This window comes from Balaenoptera borealis (genome assembly GCF_965194805.1).
Source record: "Balaenoptera borealis genome assembly, chromosome: 3".
NCBI classification, from domain to species: domain Eukaryota; kingdom Metazoa; phylum Chordata; class Mammalia; order Artiodactyla; family Balaenopteridae; genus Balaenoptera; species Balaenoptera borealis.
Genome location: NC_138866.1, coordinates 73,644,512 through 73,671,523, shown reverse-complemented (window position 1 = coordinate 73,671,523; position 27,012 = coordinate 73,644,512). Strand labels below are relative to the sequence as shown.

The 27,012-nt window shown below is 46.3% G+C and overlaps 3 protein-coding genes and 1 long non-coding RNA gene across 28 annotated transcripts in view; 1 reads left to right on the top strand and 3 right to left on the bottom strand.

Moving 5' to 3' along the window:
- RNF212B (ring finger protein 212B) overlaps positions 1 to 3,424 on the top strand; it is a 48,182-nt gene extending 44,758 nt beyond the window's left edge. For 6 of the 8 annotated variants that reach the window (XM_082386230.1, XM_082386229.1, XM_082386234.1 and 3 more), the window contains 4 exons: positions 582 to 621; positions 918 to 1,018; positions 1,711 to 1,772; positions 3,293 to 3,424. In XM_082386230.1, coding sequence (XP_082242356.1) covers positions 582 to 621; positions 918 to 1,018; positions 1,711 to 1,772; positions 3,293 to 3,358 — 269 coding nt within the window. In that variant the 3' untranslated portion in view covers positions 3,359 to 3,424. The other 2 variants (XM_082386235.1, XM_082386236.1) reach the window with 2 other exon arrangements.
- A 984-nt stretch (positions 3,425 to 4,408) lies between these two features.
- On the bottom strand, positions 4,409 to 16,663 carry HOMEZ (homeobox and leucine zipper encoding). Of its 3 annotated transcripts, XM_082386174.1 has the most exons (3): positions 16,510 to 16,663; positions 12,687 to 15,307; positions 4,409 to 7,191 (listed from the first exon to the last, which is right to left on the bottom strand). In XM_082386174.1, exons 2-3 carry the CDS (start codon positions 12,724 to 12,726, stop codon positions 5,594 to 5,596), a joined length of 1,638 nt encoding a protein of 545 aa, XP_082242300.1. In that variant the 5' UTR covers positions 12,727 to 15,307; positions 16,510 to 16,663; the 3' UTR covers positions 4,409 to 5,593. The 3 variants fall into 3 exon arrangements, with proteins under 3 accessions (XP_082242300.1, XP_082242299.1, XP_082242301.1); XM_082386173.1 differs by lacking the exon at positions 12,687 to 15,307; XM_082386175.1 differs by lacking the exon at positions 16,510 to 16,663 and having other exon boundaries at positions 12,687 to 16,487.
- Positions 16,664 to 17,243: 580 nt separating this feature from the next.
- On the bottom strand, positions 17,244 to 23,344 carry PPP1R3E (protein phosphatase 1 regulatory subunit 3E). 16 transcript variants are annotated; one of them, XR_014242874.1, is made up of 5 exons: positions 22,290 to 23,344; positions 20,360 to 21,984; positions 19,676 to 19,757; positions 18,635 to 18,858; positions 17,244 to 17,622 (listed from the first exon to the last, which is right to left on the bottom strand). XR_014242874.1 is itself a non-coding variant. In XM_082386256.1 (3 exons), the coding sequence occupies exons 1-2, from the start codon at positions 22,704 to 22,706 to the stop codon at positions 21,559 to 21,561; spliced, it is 843 nt and encodes a 280-aa protein (XP_082242382.1). In that variant the 5' UTR covers positions 22,707 to 23,344; the 3' UTR covers positions 19,677 to 19,819; positions 21,525 to 21,558. The 16 variants fall into 16 exon arrangements, 2 of the variants coding, with proteins under 2 accessions (XP_082242382.1, XP_082242381.1); XR_014242875.1 differs by having other exon boundaries at positions 17,244 to 17,599; XR_014242873.1 differs by having other exon boundaries at positions 17,244 to 18,858.
- Positions 23,345 to 24,157: 813 nt separating this feature from the next.
- On the bottom strand, positions 24,158 to 26,972 carry LOC309626026. The gene is made up of 4 exons (XR_014242887.1): positions 26,808 to 26,972; positions 26,555 to 26,641; positions 26,116 to 26,249; positions 24,158 to 24,609 (listed from the first exon to the last, which is right to left on the bottom strand). It is a non-coding gene; the product is annotated as an uncharacterized lncRNA (long non-coding RNA).
- Positions 26,973 to 27,012: the final 40 nt, after the last annotated feature.

Below are 27,012 nucleotides of genomic sequence, written 5' to 3'. Positions count from 1 at the left end.
CCAAACTGTTGATTTTCAAGGCTACCACGGAGCTGGAGAGGGAGAAATGGGAATAGGGCAAGTTAAAATGTCACAAGGCTCACTGTTCCTACTCACATTCAGCTATTTTTCTGGAATAAACGTTCCCCAGATTGCTAAAAGCCCTTTGTTAATTTCCAGAACTCTGAAGAAGTTGATTCTGACAATTTTTGCCAGTTTTCTCATTCCTTTTATGGAGAGAATCTGTGGCGGTCCTTACTCTACATTTTTACTGCTGTCACTCCCAGCCAATTTAATGACCCTTTGTCTTTAGCCATCCTTTCTGATAATCTTCACCTTAGAGGGGAAACCAAGGCACAGATACATTAGAGCACATCAAAGCAGTGATGGATCCTTGCCCATAAACTCATAAAAGGGAGAGGAAAGCACCTTTATGATCCACTGCTAGGTGCCTTGTGGGCTTTTTCACTTGCCATTAGCCCCTAAGTCTAACATATATACCAAAATCTTTGATCCCCTGTTCCTTAGCCCTGGCCCCCAGAATACCTGGATCTCTTCTTGGTTCATGAATTATCTCATAGGCTCATTTTTATGCTTTTCAGAAACCCCTTCACCAGCTTCCACTCACAGCCTATCTTATAGGTAAGTAATACTGCTTCCTTTCACTTGAGATCTGTTCCCACTGACATTCTGCCAGCAGCCCTGTGGTTACTTCTCCACTGGCCTATACCACTGAAGTTTATAATCTACCTTGTAAACAAAAGAGAAGGTTGAACAGTACTGTGCCTAATATACATCTGAATTACTTAATTGTATTCTGAGTTGCAAGCAGGGGATTCATTTCCTCTCTGGTTTAAATGTATAGGCTCTTCCTTTACACATGGTTTTTACTTTAACCTTTCCTTTTCTCTGCTGATGCTTTTATTTCCCCTCCTTAGACCTTCATCTGCCTCCTCCGGACAGGGGATTTTTTCTTTCAGACCATCCCTAAGTGGTGGGGATTCAGGTCAAGCAGGAGTCCTCACCCCCAATAATTCAGGTAAGTTAAATAACATTCCCAAAGGAGTGGAGCTTCAACCACTGACATATACACTAAAATGAAGATTTTCAAGGTGCAGAGAAGTTGGGATATTTACACCCCAGCCCCTGAGAAAAGCAGTCTCAAGTTTGACTCCTCAATATTCTTTAAGAGTTACCCCATTTCCTTCACAGTGAAGGCAGGCTTTGGATTGTGCCTAAATATCACTCATCCTGTCACCAGGAGTAGAGTTCTGCTCTTTAGCCAGAAGGTTGGCCTGTAGAATTAAACTGGCTTTTTGTTTGTTTCTTTTGAGATCCTTATGTTGCAGCATTGCTGGGAGCTTAGTGCTGAATGAGAATGATAAAACCAGCATCCTTTTTTCTCCTCATGTTTTCCCAAAAGGTACCTCTGCTACCAGTCCTTGTGATAAGGGGCTGTCATCTTTCATAGCTCACCAAAATCTTTATATTGTCTCTACATCTTTCTACTCATAGTTAAACTCAAATCTCAGACCTCTGTGTCACCACCCCATCCTCACAGTAAAAGAATGAACTTTATAACCCACCTCTTGAATTGCTTAGCTAACAGTCTTTTCCCTTCTGAGTAGTGTACTGCAGATTAAGAACCACTTATTTATCCTGATGCATAAATAACAATACTGAGAAACTGCCCCAGGTAGTTATCTTTCACTACTTAATTCCATCCTTCAGGTCAGAGGGAGAGCAGAACCACACTAGAGGGTCTTCCTGGTTTCCAGCTACCAGCCCTACAGGTGAGCCCAGCCCAGTCTAACTGGTCTGCTCATGAAAAACTCACACAGTTAGGCCTGCACACTTAATGCCTCATTCTGGTCTCTTGTTAAGGTGATAGAATGTAACCAGTGGAGAATGACGTGGACTTCAAGTGTGGTAACCACACGCACACAGTTTTCCAGAGTGGTGTCACTCTGATAATATGACTGTCAGATTACCTTCCTGGTTTGGGGTTTAAAAATTAGGTCACATAGTAATGAAAGGTTTTAAACTGAGAGGTCTTGGCCAGGGTGAACTAAGGATGTGGGCACAAATGACATTCCCAGGAGTTTCACAGAAAGGGATTTTCAATGGAATATATATTTTGGATGGAGGTACTGCTTGAACTAGGAAAAACCATTTTCATTTCTCCAAAGAGCAACAGCAGAATAATGTTTTGTAAATTTATGAGACTATGATTCTGATCCAGGAAACAAGAGGAAAAGGGCATGGGAACGAGAAGAGAGGTTTGTAAGGAGCTCTATTAAATGAAAAGTCCAGTCTTGCCTTTTAAGTTCACTTTTACACCTTGGGTTTTGAGGATATTTAGGCCAAGCTCCTGGTGACCTACTAAGGTAGGTAAATATTTTGCTCTCATGTTCCAAAATGCCCTTTATTTTCATCAGCAAGGAATTAGGGTCTAAGCCTTAACAGACAACGCTGGGGAAATCACATCCCTCTAAGACCCTCGTAAATGGAGGAATTAATCTACAGGTGAAAAAAAGACTTAAGAGACATATAAACCATCTGCAAATAAATGGCCTCCAGTTGGATCTTGATTGGAACAAACTGTAAAAAACCATTTATGAGACAGTTGAGGAAAATTGAATACTTAGTGGACATTTGATATTAAGGAATTGTTAATAGTTTTTTTTTGTAGGCATGATGCTATTGTGGTTATGTTTTTAAAAATAGTCGTTATCTTTTGGAGATGCATACTAAAATACTTATGGATAGAAAGTTAAATGATTGTCTGAATTTTGCTTTAGCTTAATCTAGTGGAAAGGGGCAGTGTGAGAAAGTAGAAATGAAAGAAAATTGGTCATGAGTTAATTGTTGAAGTTGGGTGATGAGTACATGTGAGTGCATTATACTACTGTTTTTGTATTTTTTGAAAATTTCCATAATAAAGTTAGAAAAAGATTTATTGAAGAAAGTACCACTTCCCCAGAGGCCTAAGAACTCTGCCTCCCTGGTAATCATCTCTGGGTATGGTAGTCATGTTCCAGGCTTCCCAAAACTGTTTGATTTTCAAATATTCTGCTTTATCACCATAAACCACGGAAATGCTCCAGTTTCATAAGTAGCAACAAAGCCTTTGTCACATTAGATGTATCAAATCTTAGTTTGGAAAAGTTAGTTTTCATGAAATGGAGAAAACTATGGCGAAGCAACAGCAGCGGTTTACTGTCACAATAAACTTCATATAATGACTTGAGAGGGCCTTACTTGCCCTTTTTGTTACAAACACCCTTAACTGCCTTCCTGTCCTGTGCTGCAGAATCTCTACCAACAGAGGCAGATGGGATTAGCCAGGGGGAGAGAAGCATGGAACACTCCCAGATAGACCATCTTCAAGATCTGATCTATACATACTGCTGAAGGACGGATGGTAGCATCTCATACTCATTTAGGTGTGATGGCCTTGGAAAATGTACCCCTACCTTGTTTCCTGGTTTCACTCTGTACCTTCTCTCTCTCAATCTTAACCCTATACACCCTGTATTACTTCCTACGAAAATGGTCAGGTCAGAGCTTCAGGAAGATGTTTATATCTCTCCTACAAGATACAGATAGCTCCCTTATTTCCTGCAACTTGAAACAAGGTTATAAAAACAATTCTTGGCATCATTGGGGGTGGGGGGTGGGGTGATATACTTATTAACCATGTTTTATTTCTGGATTTCACTTTTTAGCTTTGGATATATTCTCCCACTGCCGATGTTAACAAGCCACAACACTGTTCCTTGCCCTAATTTATTATACTTTTTCTATTTGCCTATTGTTTCCTCTGTGCCTAGTTACTATTAAATACGTTGATTTTCCTTTCTGTTTGGTAACGGTTGGAGACACAGGCTTACTAAAGTACACAGATAATGAAATAAAGAGGATGTCCTTTTATTGCTGCTGCAACTCTATTGGTATTACAAGCTCTCAAATGGTGGAATGGGCAAAGAACACTACCACTGAGATCAAACATTTATTCTTCTTTGGGTACTAAGCGGTAGAAATGAGGGATTAAATGGGTAGGCCACTGGTAGGCATACCTTAAGCAAAAATATTGGAAAAATGTAAACATAGCACCTGCCAGAAATAAATTTGGTCTTGGGAATGACTTTGTAACTGAATAGGATCCCACTACCCTTTCTGAAACTGAATTTATTTTAAAGGCATTTCTAAACTCCCTCTCTTCTGAACAAGAGCCTGTGCTGTAGCAGGTGCAGAAAACAGTCTGCCTAGTGATAGATACTGATCTACTAACTTTTCAAGTTTTTGTTCTTTTACTTTACCTCAGTATATCCTGCCGCTTCAAAAATAAATAAAAAGTATACTAAATCAGAAAGTTAATGGATTTGGCTCCATTAATCTCTAAACCATAGAAGTGGCAAAGCGGAGGTGAGAGAAACAATTTTATTTTTGGCCTTTTTATTATTATTCTAGCAATTTGGGGCTTCCACTCTTTTATTTCTAGATGGTTAACCCACTGATACCTTTATATCTGACCCCAACTGATGAAAACCATTCTAAAACATCAATTAATTCAGTTAAGGACCATGGTCCCTCTGTCTCCAAGACAGATCGTATAAAGTGAGGGAAAAGTCTCTTTTTTGGACACATTAAACCAACACCAAAAAGATAAAAAAAAATCAGTCTCTGAAAAAAAAAAATCAGTCTCTGTGAAGCTAGGCAGGAGGGACTGTCAAGTTTGTAAAACCAAACCTGGAACCTACCTGCACTGTCCTTCCGAACAGTAGAAACCATTCCCTCTCCTCTCTACCCCTCTGTAATCTAATTCTACTTTTTTTAAAGGACATCTCCCCTAATTCCCACCTCCAATAAATATCCAGTCTAAATTATTCTCCACCCAATTATTAAACTTTTTCACAAGCTCCGGGGGGAAGATTTACCCTGAGACAAATAGTGAACAGAATGGGGGTTTTGGAAAGATAAAAAGGTACAAGGCATAGTGGTCCAGTATTAGAAATGAAAATATTCTGCTCCCTGTGTGACTCAATAAAGCAGCAGGAAAACATATAAAGTCAAGCTGGTATAAGGAAAAGGAAATATTTGTGATTGACTGGGACATACCGAGATTCTTGGCTGCATTATGTGTGGACTTGTGCTCAGAGAGAAAAGAAGGGGTGCAACGCAGCCTTATATTCCAAGGAAAATGGTGGGGTGGGACTGGGGGATGTACTGGAATCTTTACTCCTCCTTTCTAGTCCTCCATAGATGCAGGCCAAAGCCTGGCCTCTCTGTAGTACACTAAGGGGAAAGAACAGCAGATACGAGGAGAGCAAGAGCCTTTTCCCGGCCCCATAGTTTGGACCAGACCCACAGCACTCTTCTCATTGAGGCTGGAGGCCTGGATTTCTGCCCATCCAATCCCCACCTTGCTTTGTCCTCCATGATCATCCTCCCTGGTCCACCCTTACTACATCCCGCTGTCCCCCACCCTCAGAAACACAAAGCTTTTCAGTTCTTTGCCACAAGGTAAGTAAAAAAATGTGGTTTCTTTGTTTAAACAGTTACTAAGTTGGTTCGTCTTTTAGTAACAGACCTCCCCTCCCCCAGTGCCCCCTCAGTCCTGGATGATCACATCATCATCATCGTCGTCGTCATCTTCCTCCTCCTCCTCTTCATCCTCATCATCTTCTGGCAGTTCTTCCTCCTCCTCTTCCTCCTCTTCATCTAGACAAACCACCACTTCAGCTGGCTCAGGTAATCGAGAGTCAAACCAATCCAGTACCTGCTGGGTGCTAAGCCTTGATGCCTGACTCAGTTGAGGGATATCACTTTCCCGTAGCTGTTGGTGGGTTGCCCAGTACCTCTCCAAGGGTCGTATATCCGGTGGGGGTGGGGGAATCGGCAGAGGTGGTGTCTCAGCCCATTCATTCAAGGAGCGGGTTGAAGGTGGTGGTGTGGGAATTGCTGGATCCTGGAAACTAGGGGCACCAGGTACTGCGTTGTCCCGAAACCATTTTAGTTGCCCATGCTTCAAGGCATAGCGTGTGTCACCAAACCACTGAATAATCTCAGGCCGAGGTAAACCAGTGATCTGCTCTAATTTATGGTAATCCTCACGCCGTGCCCACTGGCACTGTAAAAAAAACGATTTGAGGATAGCCAGCTGCTCTTTGGTTTTGCGCTTGGTCTTTCGCTGGCGTTGCATATCTGGGGAAAGGTACTCTGCAGGGCCAACCCTACCGGGTGCTGAGTTATGCCTTAGCCCCTGGGGCCAGGCTGGCTCCAGCTGTGGGCGTAGTGCCTGTTCATTGGGTGACAGTGGCTGTGGGATACAGCCCAGTGGCTGGAGGGGTTTAGAGGTGGCAGTAGCTCCATTAGCCAGTACCTGGAAAGAGGAAGAAGAGGTAGAGGAAGGAGGAGTCACATTAGATGCTGACTCCTTCTTACAACTACTGGCAGGTAATGAGACGGGTGGGGGCTTATCCCGAGCACGGGGCTGGTGGACAGCTGTGGAGTGGTTGCAGGAAGCAGTACCTAGGCCGTGTGACTGGTCGGGACCCTTGCCTGCCTGCTCCTTAGAGAGGCCACTGCTTTGAAGATCCTGCCAAAACTGTGATTGGTGGGGGAATGCCCCACTGCCAGGTGCCATCAGGGGCTCCTTTGCTTTCTGGTGACTCAGTGGCTCCGAGGGCTCTGAGGGCTCTACCTTCAATCCTTTCATCTGGGTGGGCTCGCTAAGAGTCAGAGGAACTATTCCAAGACCAACTTGTTCTGGAGGTGGCATTGGAGAAGGAGGCACCTCCTCTGGGGGCCGCCCTGCATGATGAGTAAAAGATAGAAGGGATTTGAAATGGAGTTGGTCCCGATGGTAGACTACTCGGGCTCGCGTCTCTTCAATTTCTTCGGATGACCAGCTAATGCCACAGCGGAGGCGCTGGGCCATGAACCAAGTCTTGACTTTCTCCATCTGCAGCCCATAGCGTAGGCAGAGAAGGGCAATGTCTGCTAAACTGGGATAGGGAAAGTAGCTGAAGGTTTGTAGCAGGTGTTCATTGCCATCCAGCTCACTGGTCTGGGCTGCTTGGGTCCACACAAGTTGTAGCTCCTCAGAGATTGGAGGGAGACAGATGAGCCCCGCAGGGGAGCTATTAAGACCGCTGGCCTCTTTATTAGGAGGCATGGTGCTTTCTGATTTGTGCCCTTCAGAGATAGCTGTAATAAGAAGAGAAACAGCTCGATCACTGGGGCTCCTCTTTCAGCCCATTGTTCAATTTCTACCAAACAAAACGTTGGACTCCAAAACAATCAACTTCTACGTGTACTGTGCTGCATTGCTTTTAAAGTGCATAACAATTTCTCATTTAATTTTCATAACCTTATAAATCATCAGAGCCTGCTATAATTCCTTGTACGTATGAAAATACCAAAGTCCATAGAGGTTAAATTATCCCAAGTCACAAGACTAGTGAGTGTTGTCACCAAAAAGAAAATCTGACTTCAGAGGTTAAAAAGGAAAACATCCTTATAGCCTTTATCTTTCCCATTCAAATTCCTCTAAGTTCATGGAACAAGAGTGACAAAACTAAGACTCACCAAGAAAACAAGAAGAGGTGTAATCCCAGAACACTTTAGCTCCTAACAGATTATCTCTAGAGTTATCTCTAGATTCTCTCTCGAATATGGAAAGGTTAAGAATACAACGTGTGAAAATCTAGAAGGTAGGATAGCACAGTCCCTCTGCCCAGCCCCCTTTTCTTTCCCTTCTTGGTGGGCGAGTGTTAGGGGGAGGGGATTGATGGGGTGTTTTTCTAACTCTCAGTAGGATAAGATAGGTCAGCTATCTGGGATAAATGGGGCTCGCTCTCCCTCGGTTTTGGTCCGGTTAGGGTAGAGGGAGGGGAACGTTTCCTACCCCTGTCATCCTCAGAACAAAGGTTATTCCCCTCCCCCCAGCCTTTGTCTCTTCCAACCGCTGAGTCTCTCTCCAGGGAGCCTAGAGAGCTCCCTCCGACCTTAGCAGCCCCTCCGCACAAGACGGAAGGCCCTCAGCTCTTATATCCTCAGTCCAGCTTTCTTCTCAGAACCAGGTGGGCTCGCTCATTATAAACTGTAACCGGGTCCTGCAAGCTACCCAGCAGCACCGGGGCTCCCAGGGTCATCGTGGGTGTGGGGACTGCAGGCAAAGCCTCTGACTACGCTTCATTCTTGGAAACCTGCTCAAGCTATTTCCCAGAATAATTCTGTTGACCGATTTTTTTTTTTTTTTTTGGCCATGCCTGGGGCTTTTGGGATCTTAGTTCCCCAGCCAGGGATGGAACCCATGCTCCCTGCAGTGGAAGCGCAGAGTCCTAACCACTGGACCGCCAGGGAATTCCCCGTTGGCCAAATTTTAACTCGGCTCCCCGTGTGGGCATTAGAGACTTTAAAACATCTGTCATCCTTTACTCTTAGAGGAATCCCATCTGAGTTTATAAATATTACTTCTGATATGTTACGGATAGGACAGGATTCCGATATAAATGCTACATGATGAATTGAGAAAAATCTCAAGTCCAGAAGTTACAGATAGTGCAGTGTAATAGCGGGGATTTTATATGATGAACAGAAAACTTCGGAAGCATTCTAATGGGTGTCACCGTTCCCTTTTAACAAGCAAATCTTAACAAACTGAAGGCCATGCAGACCCTAAAGGCAGTACAGCTTGAAGAGAACCTTAAGAGGGTAAATGAAGGCAGCATGGCATAGTGGGTTAAAATGTGATTAAGGCCAGCCTGCAGTTTGAATCCCAATTCTGCCACCAGCCATGTGATCTTGGGCAAAAGCTACTGAACTTATAGGCGCCTCAGTTTCCTCATGTGTAGAAAATGGAGACAATGTTGAATGTATGTAAAGTTACATATATTTTTACAGAGCACCTACTGTGTGCTAGATGGCATGTGTAGGCGGGGCCTAGAGCTGTTAGAGGTGGAGGTCTGGGGTGAGGCAGATTTGAGGTGAATCGCAGCTTCTCCACTCCCTAGAGTGCTCACTAAGCTTTATTTTCCCATCAGAATAAAAGGAGGTCATAACAGCGTCTACCTTGCAAGTTTATGACTAAATCAAAAAATGGAACTGACGTCATGCCTAAAAGTAAAGGCTCAATAAATTAGAGCTTTTATCATTGCTTCAGCCTCACAGGCTGATTCTGATATAAGGTAATGCTCCTCTTAGACAACAGGGGAAGTGAGGCAAAGACTGAATCCTTTAAAATGACTGTTTCAGTCTGTTATTGCAGCCTTAATCCCAATGAGCAGTGGAGGAAACCAGGGTGTCTCTGATTTTGTACTTTTTATATTTGGGGAGTTGGATATAATTCCAGAAAGGATTTTGCAACTTTTAAAAAGTAGCAAAATCACTGCTTTAGAATTGAATCCATAATTTGGATATAAGTTCTTTTCGATTACTAGGTGAATTGCCAGTGTGGTAGCTCTACCTTTACCCTCCAGGTCCATCACAGACACAGCTGAGGGGCTGTGAGGAAGTGCTTGCACAGCTAGGCACTAAACCACCATTTGGAAATTGTGGCCCACCAGGAACACCACCAAATCTAAGCTGGAGAATACTTGATGCTCCAGCACTTGACATCCACGTAACCTTATCTGTGTCCTGTTTTTTAAGGTCACAGTAACAGTTTAGATACGAGGAAAAGGTAGCATAAGGAATAAAGCAGTCCAGTGTGAGGATGAAGACTGCCAGACAGGAAATAAGGCAGGCACAGCTATAAGCCCACCAGGAAGCATTTTACTTTCATTCATGTGGTTTGCTATCCTTCAGATTCCCATGCTATCAGCTTGATATTTCAGTATAACATACAGTAATGCAAAGGTCATATCTGGTGTACTGTATGTGTCTACAGTTTTCCAGTGACACAAAACACAAGTTGTGGAAGACTTCCTGATACAGAATGGTGGCTTAAATCAGGGCACAGCTGTAGAGCTGGTACCTCCCTGGAAGAATCTGGCTTTGATATAGGAGAAAACTATCCAGGGAGTGGCTCATGAGAACTATAACAAAGAGAGTAGACCCTACAGTAATCAAAACCACAGTGAAGACACTATAGTGTCTTATGTCCTTGTACCTCATTTGGAGAAGGGAGGAAAAAGGGAAGGAAAGCTGGAGAAATAAGGACTCCTCTGGGCAGAGGTGGTGGTGGTGGTATTATCAATTCTGAATTATTACTAAACTTGTATCCATGCCAGATATGCCCCACTGCTACTTAAAATCACTAATAAAAAATACAGTCAGGGTAACACCTTTATTTCCCTTTGGGCTTTCCATACCCCTGGACAAAAGGCAGAAAAGAATGGGCTGCCTTAAACTTCCAGCGTAGGTGTTCACACAATCCTAGGAAAAAGAGGTCTTCAGAACTTGAGCCTAGGCTGGGAATTCCCTGGTGGTCCAGTGGTTAGGACTCTGCACTTCCACTGCAGGACTGCAAGGGGCACGGGTTTGATCCCTGGTGGGGGAACTAATCCGGCATGCTGCACGGTGCCAAAAAAACCCTCGAGCCTAGGCTTATGGTTAAAAGCAGGAAACAGTTCAAGTGAGAGACCAGATATGAGCCTGCTAAATTCCCTAAATCTTTATTCAGAGAACTGAGGTATGTTTCTGAATGAAATGTGTTTTGGTGATAGTTTTCAAGGGCCTTAAAGAACTTTTAGTGATATTCAATTCATGTGCTTCTCAACTTTTTGGATCATGGACCTCTTTGAAAATCAGAAGTTATAAACTCTCAGAAAGTTATGACTTACCGCCCCCCCGCCCTATAAACATTCACATTTACACATTACATAAAGTATAATCTAGGGGGGTTCGCTGATTGCCCAGAAGCCCTGGTTAAGAAATTCTGCCTTATGTCCTCCCAACTTAATAAAAGCAATGGTGGTAATGCTTAAAGAGAAACAGTTTATGAATGAATGGAAAGAGTGGTTGGAAGATTCAAGAGAATTTGAATTAGTCTAGAAGGGACTAGGCATTGGTGATATTAGTTGGAGAGAGTGGAAGTGAGGGGTGTTCAACTGGGCCAAAAGCCTGGCTTAACTGACCCCTACTGGATTACATTATCAATACCCACCCATAGTGCACTGGAAACTAGAGACTGGTAGGCTACTCTAGTGTGGCAAAGTCAGCTGCTTCCTTCAGCTGCCCTATGTGCTTAGGCCAGTTGTGTGTAATTCCAAACCTGCTTAGGCTCATTGTTTTTCTGTATATAATAATTAAACATCACATAAACCTATGAAAAATTAGTGCATTAGGAATTGTTTCTGGGAATTCCCTGGCAGTTCAGTAGTTAGGACTCAATGCTTTCACTGCTGAGGGCCCGGGTTCAATCCCTAGTTGGGGAAGTAAGATCTCACAAGCCGCACGGAGCGGCCAAAAGAAAAAAATTGTTTCTATGAAAACGAAGTCAAATGCTTTGGAAAGACATAATACAAAGGAGTGTACATTAAAAAATTTTTTTGAGTTGGGAGTAGGCAAGAAAACTGTAAAAGACTGGAGGGGCAGGGGACTTAAAAAACTCAGAAGTATTCTGCACCCAGATTGCTTCAAAAGTGTTTAAATTCTCACTCCACTTTAAAGAAACCAAACGTGGAAATCACACATGATGAGAGGCAGTGGCTCCAGGCTCAGGCTGCACATTAGAATTACCTGGGAAACTTAAACCAGGGGATCAACCTCCTCATTCTGACTTAATTAGCCTGGACTGGGGCCCAGGCATAAGTAGTTTTTAAAAAGTTCTCAGGGTGCAGCCAGATTTGAGATTCACTTATGTAGTTTATACTAGAAAGACAATTGGGACTGCCAATCAGCATACTTACATAAAGAAAACGCTTGGACACTAACCGAAGAGATTGGTGAAATGAACGTACTTTTAATGACAGTTCTTAAGATATGTATGCATCATTTTAAAAATTCCCAACTTTAACTGGCTTTTCTGTTTTTTCCTTTTTTTTTTTTGTTTTCAATTACTGCCACCTACTTATCCTAATCATAAAAAGTGCTTCAAATGTATGGTGAGAAGGGGGTTCATATGATAAAATATCACATCTGGGCCCTCATTACCAAATAGTTCTCAGCTTGAGTCTTCTTTCAGTTTAGAAGTCTCAGATTTGGACGCAACACCAGGAACCTCTGAGGACTCAGGTTCTCACTTTCCTAGTTGGTTTTCTGAGTATGTCTGGGTAGGGGTCAGAAGGGGCAGTTTCTCTTAAACCTTTCATTCCCAAAGGCCACTGCTCCCCAGGAATAAAGCCAGGTTTCTGTACATGTGCTGAGGTCGCCAGGAGGTAGTCATGGAGGGGAGGAGGGGAGGCCTGGGAAGGAAACGTTTCTCCTATCCTCCATTTCACAGGCAGTCTAGAAGGCTCCAAACTGGGTCAGAGAACAAAAAGTTCCTGCACTTGGGGCGATGAGCCCCAGGAAGCAGGCGAATCTCAAACCCTCCCCTCGCCAAGGGCGTCCCTACCCAGCCTTCCCCTCCTCCCTACACACCCACTCACCCTCCCCCAGTTACAACAGGGAACCGAAAAGTCCAGAGGAGAAAGGCGAGAGAACCAGGCGACTTCGAACCTAGAATTCTCCTCCCCTCACCGCGGGGATGGGGCTCCGGGGGTCAGAGATCGTACAGGGGCTGGGAGGGGAAATCGAAGGGGCTGGGGATCACTCACCGCAGTCCGGCCCGGGCGGCGGCTCCCAGCCTCGCACCATGGGCCGGGGGGAAAGGGGGAGAAAGGGCAGGGGGCCTCCGGGGTGAGAGTGGGGTTGCTGCCCGGTGCGGCCTGCTCCGAGCCCACCCGCGCGGAGGGCTGGGACCCGGACTGTCTCCCCCCCCCACCCCGCCCCCGAGAGCGCGCCCGTCTAGCCCAGCCCTGCTTCAGCGAGTTGGAGGCGGGGCGGATGGGTGGGGCGGGCTCCAGGGGCGGTGCCAAGGTGGCCCGAGTCCTGATTGGTGAACGCAGACAGGCGGGCCCCGGCGGAACGGACTGGGCCAGCAATTGGCTGCGTGGGCCTCGGTTGAAGTCGGCTATTGGCTCCGTGGGCCTCAGCCGGGGTGGCTATTGGCTGCGTGGGGCAGAGAAGATGTCCCCCCGGGCTAGGATGCAGTGAATGGTACTCCCTCCCACACTCGCCTTGTGGGCGCCGGATCTTCGGAGTCCACTGGGCAGTGTTCCTCATGGAATTCCCCAAGAAATTCACAGCAGTTTGCTGAACTGTCCAGACCGCCTACAACTACTCCCCATTTGTTTCCTTCGGAAGGAAGACTTTTTCAATGTCCCTTTGCCAGCCTCACACAGGAGACGCGCGTTCCCAGACGAGGGCCCAACCGCTGTCAGCAGCGTCACTGTAAACGAAGCGCCTAGAGCAACCGGGAACTTGTTCTCGAGATGGATCAAATGTCTTGGACACCCTTAAAGACGAGGATCCTAGCAGCCCGGCACCTTCGGCCGCTTCCCGGGTCCAGCTGTCACCAGACAGGTGTTCTCAAAGACGAAGTGCTAGAAGAGGTCACCTCGTTCGGACTTACCAGCCCCCACCCCCCGCCCTAGTAAAGAGGACCTGGAAATGTGCTTCATATTTGGGGACCTTGGTTTTCGTTGTCAAGAAAGGGAGTGCGATAAAATGGTCTTTCCACCGAAACAGTATTCCACACCGAAATTCTGGGCCAAAAGTTTGTATAGTTAGGATTCTCAGTCTTCTGACTAAAACTTGGGAACAATACTTTCTGAAGTGACTCTTCTGTTCTCATGGTAGTCTCCTCTTGTATTATTTAGGTCACAATAGCTTATATACCTACAATAACTTATAAAACAATTTCAGACTTTGCCCTGTATTCCACAGATCTCGCCACTCCCCCTGTACCCCCTGAAAGTCAACCACCATAACTGCTACTTCTGATTCTTCATTGCACCAGTCTAAGGTCAAGAGCTCTTTCAAGGTTGCCAAGCATGAGAAATGTATCTCTAATTCAGCTTGGCGCCCCATTTTCCGTTGCTGGCCCTGCATTTGCCCCTTCCTCCCCTCTCTCCCTCAATACATTTAGTAACAATCTCAACTCCTAAGAGCCATGCCCTTCAAACTAGTATCCTGCAAAAACATCATAGGAGTAAGCAACAGAAAGAATATTCTCAGCTTTAGAATTAGAAACTTTTGATCCCTGAGGGTTTAAGCCAGGGCTGGTGGTACATACAGACCTTCTCCTAAATCATGACTTATTATGCCAATGGTTTGTATGTAACGAAGGAAGGGAAAAGTGAAACACTATAGGCAGCGGGCAGCCCTCAGTTGTCGACGGAGACCTTATGGTTTTATAATCCAAACAATGAAACTGGATTGACCTGGAAGAACTCACGCTTATTTGGCTGGAAAGCCAGGCAGGAACTGTGAAAATTTAGTGGCTGTCCCTAGAGGGTTCAGTCAGTCACTCTGGGCATCACAGATCATGGGCTGGGAATTATGAAAGGTAGACAACTCAGTCACATTTCTTGTCTCAGAAGGATACTCACTCCCAATTCAGGAGTAGGGAGAAGAATCAAAGACAGATTTAAGGGAGGAAGAATCCAAGGAAAGAAGAAACTCCTCTGCCCCAGTTCTGGAGAACAGGCTGAAGCCTCCCTCCTTTATGTGGGTTTCACCCTAACATTTTATTTTTTGTTTGTTTTATTAATTTTTATTGGAGTATAGTTGCTTTACAATGTTGTGTTAGTTTCTGCTGTACAGAAAAGTGAATCAGCTATCACCCTAACACTTTAGAAGATAGAGTGGACTGGGGTGGGGGAGTGGAAGAGAGGAAGAGGTCCAGACTTGACATTATCAGAGAAGGGAGGGTCCCACCTTCAGCAAGACAGTAATCATCCCAGCTCTTCCAGGGACTAGTGCTGAAGAATGTGGATTTACCACATCATCCTTAATCTTTGGTGAAAACTCCCTCTCCCTTTGCATGGCTCAGAAATCTAGCAGGACTGACCAGACACACAATGACCTAATAGCTAAGGAAGTTGGAGGAAGTTAAGGGCCCTGTCTTGCACAGAACTCTTCCAAAGCATGGGAGGAGTCCCAGCAATGTGTTAGTATGATCATAGGTTTTTGTAGAATTTGAAAAAAAAAAGTTAAACTGCGGTTGGTCAAGACTGATGTCTCTTTCCTTTCTGACTCCTCCTCCATCACACTTCTCCTTTTGTCCAGTGGCAATGAAGAGGCCACGGGCATTTGGGGATTGACTAACGAAGTTGAGCTGGGAATACATTTAGTTTGGGTGTAGGAATTACACATCTGTGATTTGCAGTTACTTCTGTGAATAAATAGTAATTATAGTGTTATGGGCTGAACTGTGTCCTGCTAAAATTCATATGTTAAAGTCCTAACTCCCAGTACCTCAGAATGTAACCATATTTGGAGATAAGGTCTATGCAGAGGTAATTAAATTAAAATGAGGTCTTTAGGGTGAGTCCTAATTCAGTATAACTGCTGTCCTTATAATAAGAGGAAATTTGGAGGCAGACATGCAGGTAGGACCATGTGAAGATATAGGGAGAAGATGGCTACCCACAAGCCAAGAGAGAGGAACCTCAGAATGAAATCAACCCTGCCAATACCTGGATCTCAGGTTTCTAGCCTCAAAACCGTGAGAGAATTTCCACTGTTTAAGCCACCCAGTCTAAGTATTTTGTTATGGCAGCTCTAACAAACTTAATACATACAGCTTCCAGGAATACTCCCAATCAAAAATTCAGTTTATATTCATTATTGCAAATTTGAAAATGCTCCAAAATCTTACACCACATATACTAAAGACATTTGGTAGTGTTTTTCCAAGTTTGACCACAAATCCCCCCAAATTATGTGACATTACTACTTACAAGGTGTAAAGGTGAAATTTTTTTTAATTATCAAGAATTTTTTTTAAAGTGATCATGGAGATGGAATTATCTCTTTACGGAAAAATTATATATAATCATCATATAAAAAGACTATCAAAGAGCATGCAGCCAAAAACAAAATTGTGGGGAAAAATATTTAGGTTTGCCACATAGGTAATTTTAAAAATTTGTTATTTTTCTTGATTTTGTGATATTTATCAGCTTTTTTAAAGTTATAATTTTTAAAATATCTTTTCTCATTCTGAAATATTTATTTTACTTTAAAAAGGCCCCAAAAGTTGTATGCTTCAGACAACCGAAAACTTGGATCTATCCCTGGGACTAACGAAACAGATATGGTGAGTTTCTGCCCCAGTTAGGGAAACCCTGCTCCAGTGTTCTGCGCTCTGTCCTAAAAAACAAACGTGAGGGCTGACCAGTCACAACTGCAAGTATTGAGGATTTGGGATAGCAAAAGCTGCAATGAAGGAGTTTGCAGAAGAGAGATTTCAGACAAACCTACCACCAAACTAAGATGTAAGAAGTCTGGAAAGACATTAGAGTGTCATTAGGTCACAAAGAGTGACCCTAGGCAATAAGCCATGGAGGGAACCCCTGGAAAGCCCCCACTTACCTCTCCTTGGGGATCTGCTCCTCACGCTGACTCTACCCTCCAGCATATCCGGTTTCAATTACAATGCGTGTACTAAAGAGTGGGTGCTCTGCAGTGACATCACAACTTGGCCATTATGATGTAATGATGAGGCATCTGATTATTCTCGGCTAGGGCTTCCTTATAAGGAACAGTCTCATTACTTGGTGGATAATTGGACTCTTTTATCATTCAGGTGATGTGGGAGTCAATACTATGTTAGAACTTGATCTTTTTCAAATAGACAGAGGTCCGTGCTTTTCCTCTCCATCATATTTCTTGTCCTTTGTTTTAGGATTGCCCTTGATAGACAAAAGGGGCTTTGCTTTTCCCTCCAGTGCCAAAGGAGCAGAATGTAATTTAGATGGCCCCCTTAAGAAAAGCACCCCACCAAAGGGGAAACACGGGGCCTTCACCTGAGCTGTTCCCTTTAACTGCAACAGCAGCTGGTGCTGGGTGCAAGGGAGCTATGAGCTGGGCCTGGTAACTTTCCCTACCATTACCCAAAAGGGTGGTGTGATACTATAGGGGTGTCTCATACCAGGGCCACCCAACTCCTCCATATCTCCTTCCCATCCAACTTTCGCACAGCCAGAGGACTCCAGCAGACAGGGAATAGGACTTTCAAGAAATGAGATGGCCAAGAAATGCAGGGTGCCTCTGGGTCTCTTGCCACCCTCAGCCCCAAACAAACAATACTTCTCAGTAGCTTATACTTTCTTTTCATATTTCAACTTTATTTCAAATACGAGGTCTTTTATCCAGAAGGGAGAGCAGTTGCATGAGGAGGCTGAACTGAGGCACAATACGAGTGGGTCTGGGGCCCAGTGTACAGAGCTGCACTGTGAAGAGGGGAGGCTCGGGAAGGGTCTGATGAGGTCGGTGGTTTGAGGGGGATTCACATAGCAAACTTTCATTTCCTCTCCAGGTTAGCTATTCAATGGGTAGATTATTCAGTTGTTGTTGTTTTGTTGTTGTTGTTTGTTTTAGCAACTTCACTGTTCTTCAGCGATATCACTGAAAGAAGTGCCAAGGCTGGGGACATACCAGTCCCTTTTGTTTCTCTTTCTGCCTGGACGGGGAAGGGAATGGAAACTAGAAGCAGAAAATGAAAATTTCTGACGTGTCCCTTGTCATGAAAAATCGTGGGTCTGACCCTGTGGAGAGAGGCCTGTTTCATAGCCTGGGAATGGGAGGTGGTCAGGAGGCCTGGGTTTAAGTCCCATCTGGAGTTGCACTAACAAATTCTCTGACCCTGCTGGGGTTCCTTCTCATCTCTGGACCTGTGTCCTCATCTCTAGAGGAGTCTGGACCCAGTGATCTCTAAAGACAAGCCTTTTCAGGTCTCTGGATTCTATGACCTGAGGATTGCAAGGATCCAGAGGGGCTCCAGAGAAACACAGGAGTTAGAAGCAAGGGAATGTGGGATTAGATTGGCAAGTTGAGTTAGGGCTTATTGTGAAGAGAAATGATATATTCATAAAAGCTATATTCATAAAAGAAAACAAAGGAACAGTCAGAATACTTAGGAAGATATCTGAGGTCTGGATGAGAGGAAAGGGCAAGAGTGTTCCTGCTGTGTTGCTTCAAGGACCTGAGCCCCTGACCATGGTAATAATGGTTTCTCTTATGGCCCTTCCCAGTCCATGGCTAGCAGGTTATACCCTAAATTGCCCCCATTCGTACAGTCATCAGGCTTTAGAGGAAAGTCCCCACCACAACGCCTAACACATGACAAATCTCTGAAGTTTCTGCCAAATTCCTAGTGTTTCCCATGTCAGATTAGACTAGCAGCTTACCCCCAGGCCCTGGGGCAGCTCTGTATGGGAAGAACCAGAAGACTCATGTCTTGGCTCTGTAAAGCTGAGAATAGGGGCATAGGTGAGCCATGGTACTTCTTAGAGAAAAAGCTCAGGAACAATGAACTCTTCTTGGTTCCCTGCCCCCAACCATTTGCATTTATCTGCTTAGTAATACTCAGGTTCCCGGAGAGGGCCCAAGCACAGACCATCCAGCAATTGTCCTAGTCAGGGACCCTTCTAGTGGAAACTTTAGGGAATTGGCCTGCTCAAGGCTAGTTGGGGTAGTAGGAAGGGGCACAGCATACCAACAAGTGTGGAGGACTGGCTAGGGCCAGGAGAGAATCCCAATGTATGGCAAGGCTGGAGTTCAGATGGGTTCCCAAGTTCTCCAGCAGGCGCAGGCGCAGTGGTTCCTTGCTGATCCTGCAGAGCCGGGACACTGGCACTGGAGGCAGCAGCAAGCTCCTGGAAATAGCAGATGAAGCTTGGGACCCTTGGTGCTTTGCCTTCTCCAAGCCAGTTGGGGAGGCTGGGAGGATGGGAAGGCAGAGCACAATTAGAAACTGTGGTCTTTTCCTAATAAGAGATGGTATGTGCCAAGGTTTTTTTTTTTTTTTTTTTAATGGCAAGGTTTTAATTTTGTTTTTAAAGGATAATATTATGACATCATGGTTATGCACTGAGGCTCTGGAGATTTCCTGGGTTCACAATCCTAGCTCTGCAATTTACTAGCTGTGTGATCTTGCACAAATTACTGAGCTTTTCTGAATTCTCTCTAAAACAGGAATAACATTACTCAACTCATAGGGTTGTTTTGCGGATTATAAAGCATGCAAGACACCAGATTTTAGTGGCTACGTAAGTAAATGCGAGCTCTTGCGACTGCTGATACACATAACAGTAATGCATACACATTACGCAAGAGATTATCACACACTGAGCTTTGACCCAGTCTCCCGCTCCATTATCCTCCCTTGGGCTCTTCACTGGTGACTAAAAAGTGTATCGCTTGGTGGCTTTCAGTACATTTTCTCTCATCACTCTGCTGGAACTTTGACCTGAGGGTGATCCACAAGATGCATGAAATTCTTTGTTTTTTCCACCAGGTAAAGATGATGCTTAAATGGACATTTGTTTGAGGAATGACCCAGGGTTTCTCTCTTTCAGCCATTTTTCTTCAAAGGATTAAAGATTTGGAGAGGAGGGGCATGGTAAGAAGCCCCATACTCTATTCTGAATGCATACATGGGCACGTGTGCGTGTACCCTCTCTCACTAAGAGATAAAAGGGGAATCCAGAAAATTTTGAGAAATCAGTAACAGAAACAGGTGTGGGGAGCTGGTTACCTGGGAGCTCCTTGTTCATCTGCGGCATCAGGAACTGCTTCTTTTCCCTCTTCTCCCTTCTAGAAGACTGTCAAGAAGGAGCCTGAGGGAGGAAGGTGGATCAACCATGGTCTTGGAGAAAAGGAAGTAGGCTCTCCACTCCTTCTGGAGGGAGAAGGAATAGCAGAGATCAACAAGGATGAAGAGGGAGGCAGATGGAAATAGAGAAAGTGAAGGTAAATACCGTATATGCTAAAAGAAAAATGAAAGTGATGAGAAGGGGACAAGGAAAGAGAAAAGCAAAGAGCTTAGACATAGGGTGAGAGGAGAGGAAAAACAAACAACCAGCTGAGGTTAACCAGGAGAGACATAAGGCATAAATGTGAATGGGTAGAAGAGCCCAGCTTCCCCATTTCACTTGCTCAAGGTATGGAGCAGACTGCCATCTTCTGGTACCATTTAATTTTCAAGGTGCCCTGATTCTTGATTTGAAATGTTTTCCGTTTCTTATACCTATAATCCTTTATACTCAAGAAAGTCCCCAACATTGTTTCCTTTCATTTTGGGGGCTCCCAAGCATCATTTTCCCCTAGAGAGGCACCTCCCCAAAGCTGTCTCATAGCACCCAGGCTGGAAGTCTGTTGGGGCAAGAGCAAAAGCAAGGGGCAGAGGATGAGCTGTGGTTTGAAAGAGGCCCTGGAATACCCTGAGGCTGCAGGCTGGTTGCTGCAGACTGGATGCTTCCTGGGCTCTGGAACACGTGTCAAAAACTGGAGAACCGTTCTCAGGCCCAACCACACGCTTGGGGTGCTGTGTGTTCTGAACTGTAAGCCCTTCAACTGTAGGCTGGAGAATGTGGCTTCTAATCCACACTCTGCCCCTCACAGATCATAAAATGTCAGAGCAAGAAGGGGCCTAAGAGATCACCTAATCCAAATGCAGTTTCTCAAGGAGGAAAATCTGGCCCAGAGAGGTGAAGTAACTTGCCCAAAGTTATCCAGCTAGTCAGTGACTTCCTTTTCTTCTGTGGCAGAAGGAATCCTGTGATTCACCTGACTCTTGACAAACACAGTCCATAAAGTGCTTAGAGGTCATTAGAAGGCACCCAGAAACGTAAGGCTGGCATTTTTCTGGAAGCCCCTGAGTGCACCAACCCCTTAGGCAGCACATTATTTGGCTACAAGGACAAGCCTGGAGTTGGTTTTGCTTTCATTTTCATCCCCAGGGCTGCCTGGAGGCTGGAGGAAGGAGCTCTGATGCTACCTGCCATCACTCCCCAGCCAGTCAGTGAAGACTGAAGCTAGGAGCTGGCAGGGGTGACAAGAGAATCCTGTCATAATGTCAGGGGCTGGGGAGCAATGGCCAAGTTCCTGGGACTTAAGCAAAGCAATTATGGCTGAGTTAAATCTAGGATGGGCAGGGCTGGGGAACCTGCGGTGGCTAAGGCCAGTAAGAAGAGGGAATGAGCCAGCAATCTAAATGATTTCAACTGTGGTGGGCTCCTAGTTCACACAAAATACGTCCTCAGTCCCAAAGAGTTACCCTCAACCTTTGACTGCCTAGGCCGGACGGACCTACTCACTTTCTCCCAGTGCCCACTCACGGAAGAGAACGTCACTATCGTCCTTTTGCTTCTTTTCTAATCTTTCAGCACCCTTTCCGTCTCCCTCCTTCTATGACTTGGGTTCCTCCACTCACATCCACCCCAACCTCCCCGACTTTCGTTGATTCTACCCACACCCCACACCCCTTTGGTTTCCCCCATCCTCCTCGCCCTCCCGGGCTTTACTCCCTAGGGCAGCTCCCCGCCAATCTCGCTTTCTCCCATTCCTCCCCACCAAATCTTCGGGCTCCCCCAGCCCCCCGGTGCCTTTGATTTTTTTCCGCCGTCGGCCGCAGGCGTCTCAGATAAAGTGGATCCAGCCCTGGAGCTCCGGGGCTCCACCACTGCCCGGGTGCTCGGGCCCACGGAGAGCATAATCACGGCCGCCGTTGTTGTCCCAGAACTCGTGGCCGATAACGCGGTAGCGCAAAGCGAAAAGCAGGGCGCCACCAATGGGTGGCGCCGGCAGGCGGAAAGCGAATCGGTCGGCGCGCGGCGGGGACGGGGCCGGACCGGCGTAGGCGGCGGGCTCCTCGCGTTGGGTCCGCCAGCCGTCAGCGCTCCAGCGCACGCTCACGCGCTTCTCGTAGGCCAGGTCCAGCACGCGCGCGCTCCCGGCCACGCCCAGCGGGCCCGCCTCAGCGCGTTCCAGGCAGATTCGCTGCGTCCGCAAGCGGGCCGCAAAGCCAGGCTCGCTGGCCGGCTCCAGGGCAGCGCGCGCCTCCTGCTGGGAAAGGAGGAAAGGGGAGGAGGGAGCTCAGGAGAGGGGAGGGGAGGGGAGAGAGAGGGGCGGGATCAGGGCGAGGCACGGGACCAATCGGAAGGCCGACCTCGGCGTCCGGGCAGTCAGAGGGGAGCCCAGCTGGGAGAGTGGCCTAGAGCCACCTGCCAATGGGGACCCCAAAAGGGATGAGCGAGAGCAAACCCAGGGTTGGGTGTGGAGATGGGTGCTCCTAGATAAATCCACTCCCATAAACCCGCCGAGGCCAAGGTGGGGAGGTCCCGGGGAAGGGGCGTACCTCTGCCGCCTACCTGGAGACCTCGGGCGCGGGTCTGGCACGGTGCGAAGTGGCGAAGGGCGTCCCTCTGCAGCTGGACCTGCACGTGGCGGGGTACCCGGGGTAGCTCTCCCGGGCGGAAGCGGCGCACCACGGCCAGCTCCAGCCCAAGCGCGTCGGCGAAACGCACTCTCTTACGGGTGTCGGGGCTGCGGCTGTGGGGCACCCGGGTACCGCTGCCTCCGGCGGGCGCAGAGCGAGCCCTGCGCCCCCGACTCGGAGCGGGAGCTCGGGATCGGGCCCCGAGGCGCGTCCCGCCTTCGCCTGGCTCCTCCTCCGGCTCCTCCTCGAGGCTGGGCCGCTGGCTGCGGTAGTAGGCGCGCTCTGTCAGCGCGGCGATGAAGCTCAGGTTGCGGGGGATGTCGGTGCGGGGGGGCCGCTCGCGAGACATGGCACCCCCCGCCCCGGCGGAGCCCTCCCGCAGCGCCGCCGCGCTGCCTTCCTTTCCTGTCTCCCACCCGCCTGGTGTCGGCGCAGAAGCTTCAGGCGCCCTTCGCAGTTGCGTACTCTCCTTGCTGTCACCTCCAGAATCCTCCACCTCAGCTCCCAGGGTATTTGACCATCACCTCCTGCGTCTCTCTGCTCTGAGCGTGCGCTCAGCGGCGCTCACTCTCCGGTCCCGCGGCCCTCGCCCACAGCCCTCTGACAGGTGGCTCCCCCATCCATCAGGAGGTGGGCACTCCAGCCTACAGGTCCTGAGTGAGACCACTCTGCCTTTTTTCTTTTTTTTTTAACGGCCTCAGCCTTTCGGCACGGGAAGAGTTAACGCAGGGAGTAGAGAGTAACCTTTCCTTTTCTTTTCGGGGAAGTTTCAAAAGGCCCAGCCTGTAACTTTCTCTTCAGGGCTCAACGTCTTCTTTCCCAAACCCTAGGCTCCAGGTTTGGGAGGATGATGGTGGGCGAAAACATGGGAAGGTCACGAAAGCTAGTTAGAGTCTCAAACAGAAGCTGAGATGTGGCACTCAAAAGGGTGGGTGGCCCATTTGAAAGAGTTCTGAGCTGAGAGTTGTGGAAAGACATAGTTTCTGGTCTCACCTCTGGTGCTATTTAGCTGCGTGACCTTGAGCAAGGCACAACTTCTCTGGACCTCAGTTTTCTCATCTGTAAAAAAGTGGATTAGAGTTCTGATCTCTAACCTGACTGTACGCTCTTTGACGGCAGAGGCTGTGTCTGATTCATGGTCAGTTTCAGCACATAGTAGGCCCTCAAATTATTGAATGAATCACCACATATCTCTCTTGGAGCTGGGGCCACGGGGTTCTAGTTCCAGTGGGAGCTCCAAGAAGGGCACAGAGCTGCTTTTTACTCTTTCATTTTTTTCTATATTAGTGGGGAAAAAAATGTGAAGTTTTGTTTAGTTTTTTTCTAACTTCCCTCCTGATCTTATGTAACGCAGTGTGCTAAGTACAGTTGTTTTACAAATACTAACTCATATAATACAGCCATCATAGGACTAGGGAGTATTATGCCTATTTTATGGATGAGAAGATTGAGGGAGAGACAGGATAGGACTCTTGCCCAGGGTCACATAAATTAATATTTGGGGAGCTGGAATTAGAAGTCAGCAGTCCCACTCTAGAGTCTACTCTTTTATCCACTTGGTTATAAGTGGATTAAAACATTTCATAGTAATAGTTAATATTCTCAGAGCATTAAAACGGGGAAACTTAGAGTGGAAATGGAATCTCTAAATTTAAAGCAACAGGAGAGTTTAACCATAAAATCACAAGTGACTAAGTTGGAAATAAATAGTGAGACATATGCTATCTTATTATTATACAATTTATTCCTGCTTGCATTTTAATTCCAGTACTAACCATAGCAATACTGTTTAGCCAGGACTCATTTTTAAAGTGATATTTTTATTTTCTTATTTTACACATACGTATATAATCCATGGACACATTCTTTTCATGTTTTAGGGTATAAAATAATGCTACAGTAATTTGTGTTACAGTCAAGCAGTTAAAAACTGTCTTCCTTGCTCTGCTAAAATATGTTATTGACAGAATAGGTAAGGTTCCACGTCAGCCTAAATGGCTCGAGGTTTTCTGGGAAAAGCTCTGTTGCCTTGTCTACAGTTTGAGCTGCCATTCCTTAGCTCTGTAGTGTTGACCTGAGAAGATCCTTGAGGTACACAGCTTTGGACCTGGTGTAATTTGTGTTGGTCCAGCAGTCTTTGTTTCTTAAACAGCCACTGCAGTGATCTTCAAACATCTGACTGGGCCTACTCAATAACTGGCCAGAGGCGTCGAGTGATTTCTTCAGTCAACATTTACTGAGGGTCTATTAGGCTATGAGGACATAAAAGTGAATAAAATTCAGTGCCTGCTCTCACCGAGCTTATAAATAAATGGGTGGGCAGACAGAAATCTATTCGGATCCTGTGACAAAAGTGTTTTTTTTTTTTTTTTTTTTTTTTTTTAAATGTCATTTATTATTATTTTTTTAATTAATTAATTAATTAATTTATTTATTTTTGGCTGTGTTGGGCCTTCGTTTCTGTGCGAGGGCTTTCTCCAGTTGCAGAGAGCGGGGGCCACTCTTCATCGCGGTGCGCGGGCCTCTCACTGTCGCGGCCTCTCCTGTTGCAGAGCACAGGCTCCAGACGCGCAGGCTCAGTAGTTGTGGCTCACGGGCTTAGTTGCTCCGCGGCATGTGGGATCTTCCCAGACCAGGGCTCGAACCCGTGTCCCCTGCATTGGCAGGCAGATTCTTAACCACTGCGCCACCAGGGAAGCCCCCGACAAAAGTGTTTTTATTTCAAGTAAACGTCTTAGAAGAAATCAGGACTGCAAATGAAGGACTAGGCTAGATTATTCTATAAAAAAGAAGGCAAACTTGGGACTTCCCTGGTGGTCCAGTGCTAAAGAATCCGCCATCCAATGCAGGGGACGTGGGTTCGATCCCTGGTTGGGGAACTAAGATCCCACCTGCCGCGGGGCAACTAAGCCCGCGCGCCATAACTACTGAGCTCGCGCACCTCAATGAAAGAGCCCGTGTGCCGCAAACTACAGAGCCCACATGCCCCGGAGGCCGCGCGCCACAACTAGAGAGAGAAAAAACCCGCACGCCACAACTAGAGAGAGAAAACCCGCACGCCACAACTAGAGAGAAGCCCGTGCACCGCAATGAAGAGCCCACACCACAAGGAAAGATCCTGCATGCCTCAACTAAGACCCGACGCAGCCAAAAAAATAAATAAATAAAATTACATTAAAAAAAAAAAAGAAGAAGAAGAAGAAGGCAATCTTGCTGGTGGCAGCTGGAATGATCAGCCCAAGGACAAAGGAGAAATGAGGATGGTTGAACGGATACAGTCATAAAGGAGTGGAATAGATGGTATGTTCAGAATATTGGGGAGAACTGAGTTTGGGTTTGCAAATGGTGTGGATTCAGTTTGGCCTTGTAAATGGCATGATAACAACATTGATTACCCGAAGCAAAAAGGGACCTTGAAACAATACAGTGTTAAAGTTAAGACAAACTTTCAAATCAGAATTAGGTTGAGGCCCATCTTCTCAGTATGTGGTTTTGGGCAAATTACGTAACCTCTCCAAGCCTCACTTTCCTCATGCATAGAATGAGGATAACACAACATAAGGATTGGTGTGAAGATAAAATATCAAGTGTGTAAAGAAAGCACTTAGTACCTACTAAGTCTTCAAAATGTGTTAGTCATCACCATCTTTACAGAAAAGACCTTTCTTCTCTAGTTACCATAGAGGCAGTTGGGAATACCAAGGCTTGGCCTGGAGGTAGAAGCAAAGGGAACCAGCAGGGAAGGAGAATTGGGTTACCTCTTTCGGCCTTTGGTTGGAGAGCCCTCCAAATGGAGCTGAAGGAAGTGCCAGCTGCAAGAGCTGGTGGGCCCCAATCAGAATGCCTGAGGGTGCCCTCGTGTGGATCAGCTGTGGTCAGATGGCTTCACACCCTGTGTAAACATACTGTCTTGTATAAATAATAGACATTCATGTATGTGCATATATATATGTAATCTGAAAGGATAAACATCAACCTTGACGTTGGCAACCTCCAGGAAGGGAGGTGGAATTGTGGGAAGGGCAGAGGGAGGGGGATTGAGGACTTGTATTTTTTTTCTCTACACTTCCATATTATTTGACATTATTTGACTTTTTCATAATGAGAATAAGTTCATGTGTTGGCTAGAAAGAACTAAAAAGGAAACCAATCTAATTCCAAAAAAAAAAAAAAAAAAAGAAGGTAAAGAAAAGTTACCTGCAGAAACTGCTTGCGATCCAAGTCCTGACTCCCTGATGCTTGGCTAAAGCCCCAGCTCACGTAGAGACCACTGTGTTAAAGGTCCTGGAGAAAAGAGGAAGTGAAGTGTTTGGTGTCTGTGTCACGCCTGCCAGTCCCACAGGATGAGGCACCTGGCAGGCAGTTCCCACCGGAATGGGAACTGCTCCTCTTTTCTGGGCACCCACTCCAGGGCTGGAAAAGTTCAACAAGTGCATGGAACATCAGAGACCTTCTGGAAATGCTGAATTTGCTCCAAGGTTTCCTGAGCCTTAGCCGGCTTCTCTGGGTAGCCTCCAGGGTCAGGAGCCCCGTCCGGCTCTCCATGCCCTCCTGGCCCTGCTCTTCCTGGCCTCCAGCGGCCCTCTCTCTTCCTGAGTTGTGGCCCTTCCCAAGCCTGCGTCCCAGCCCCGCCCCTCTCTCTGGACGCATCTCTG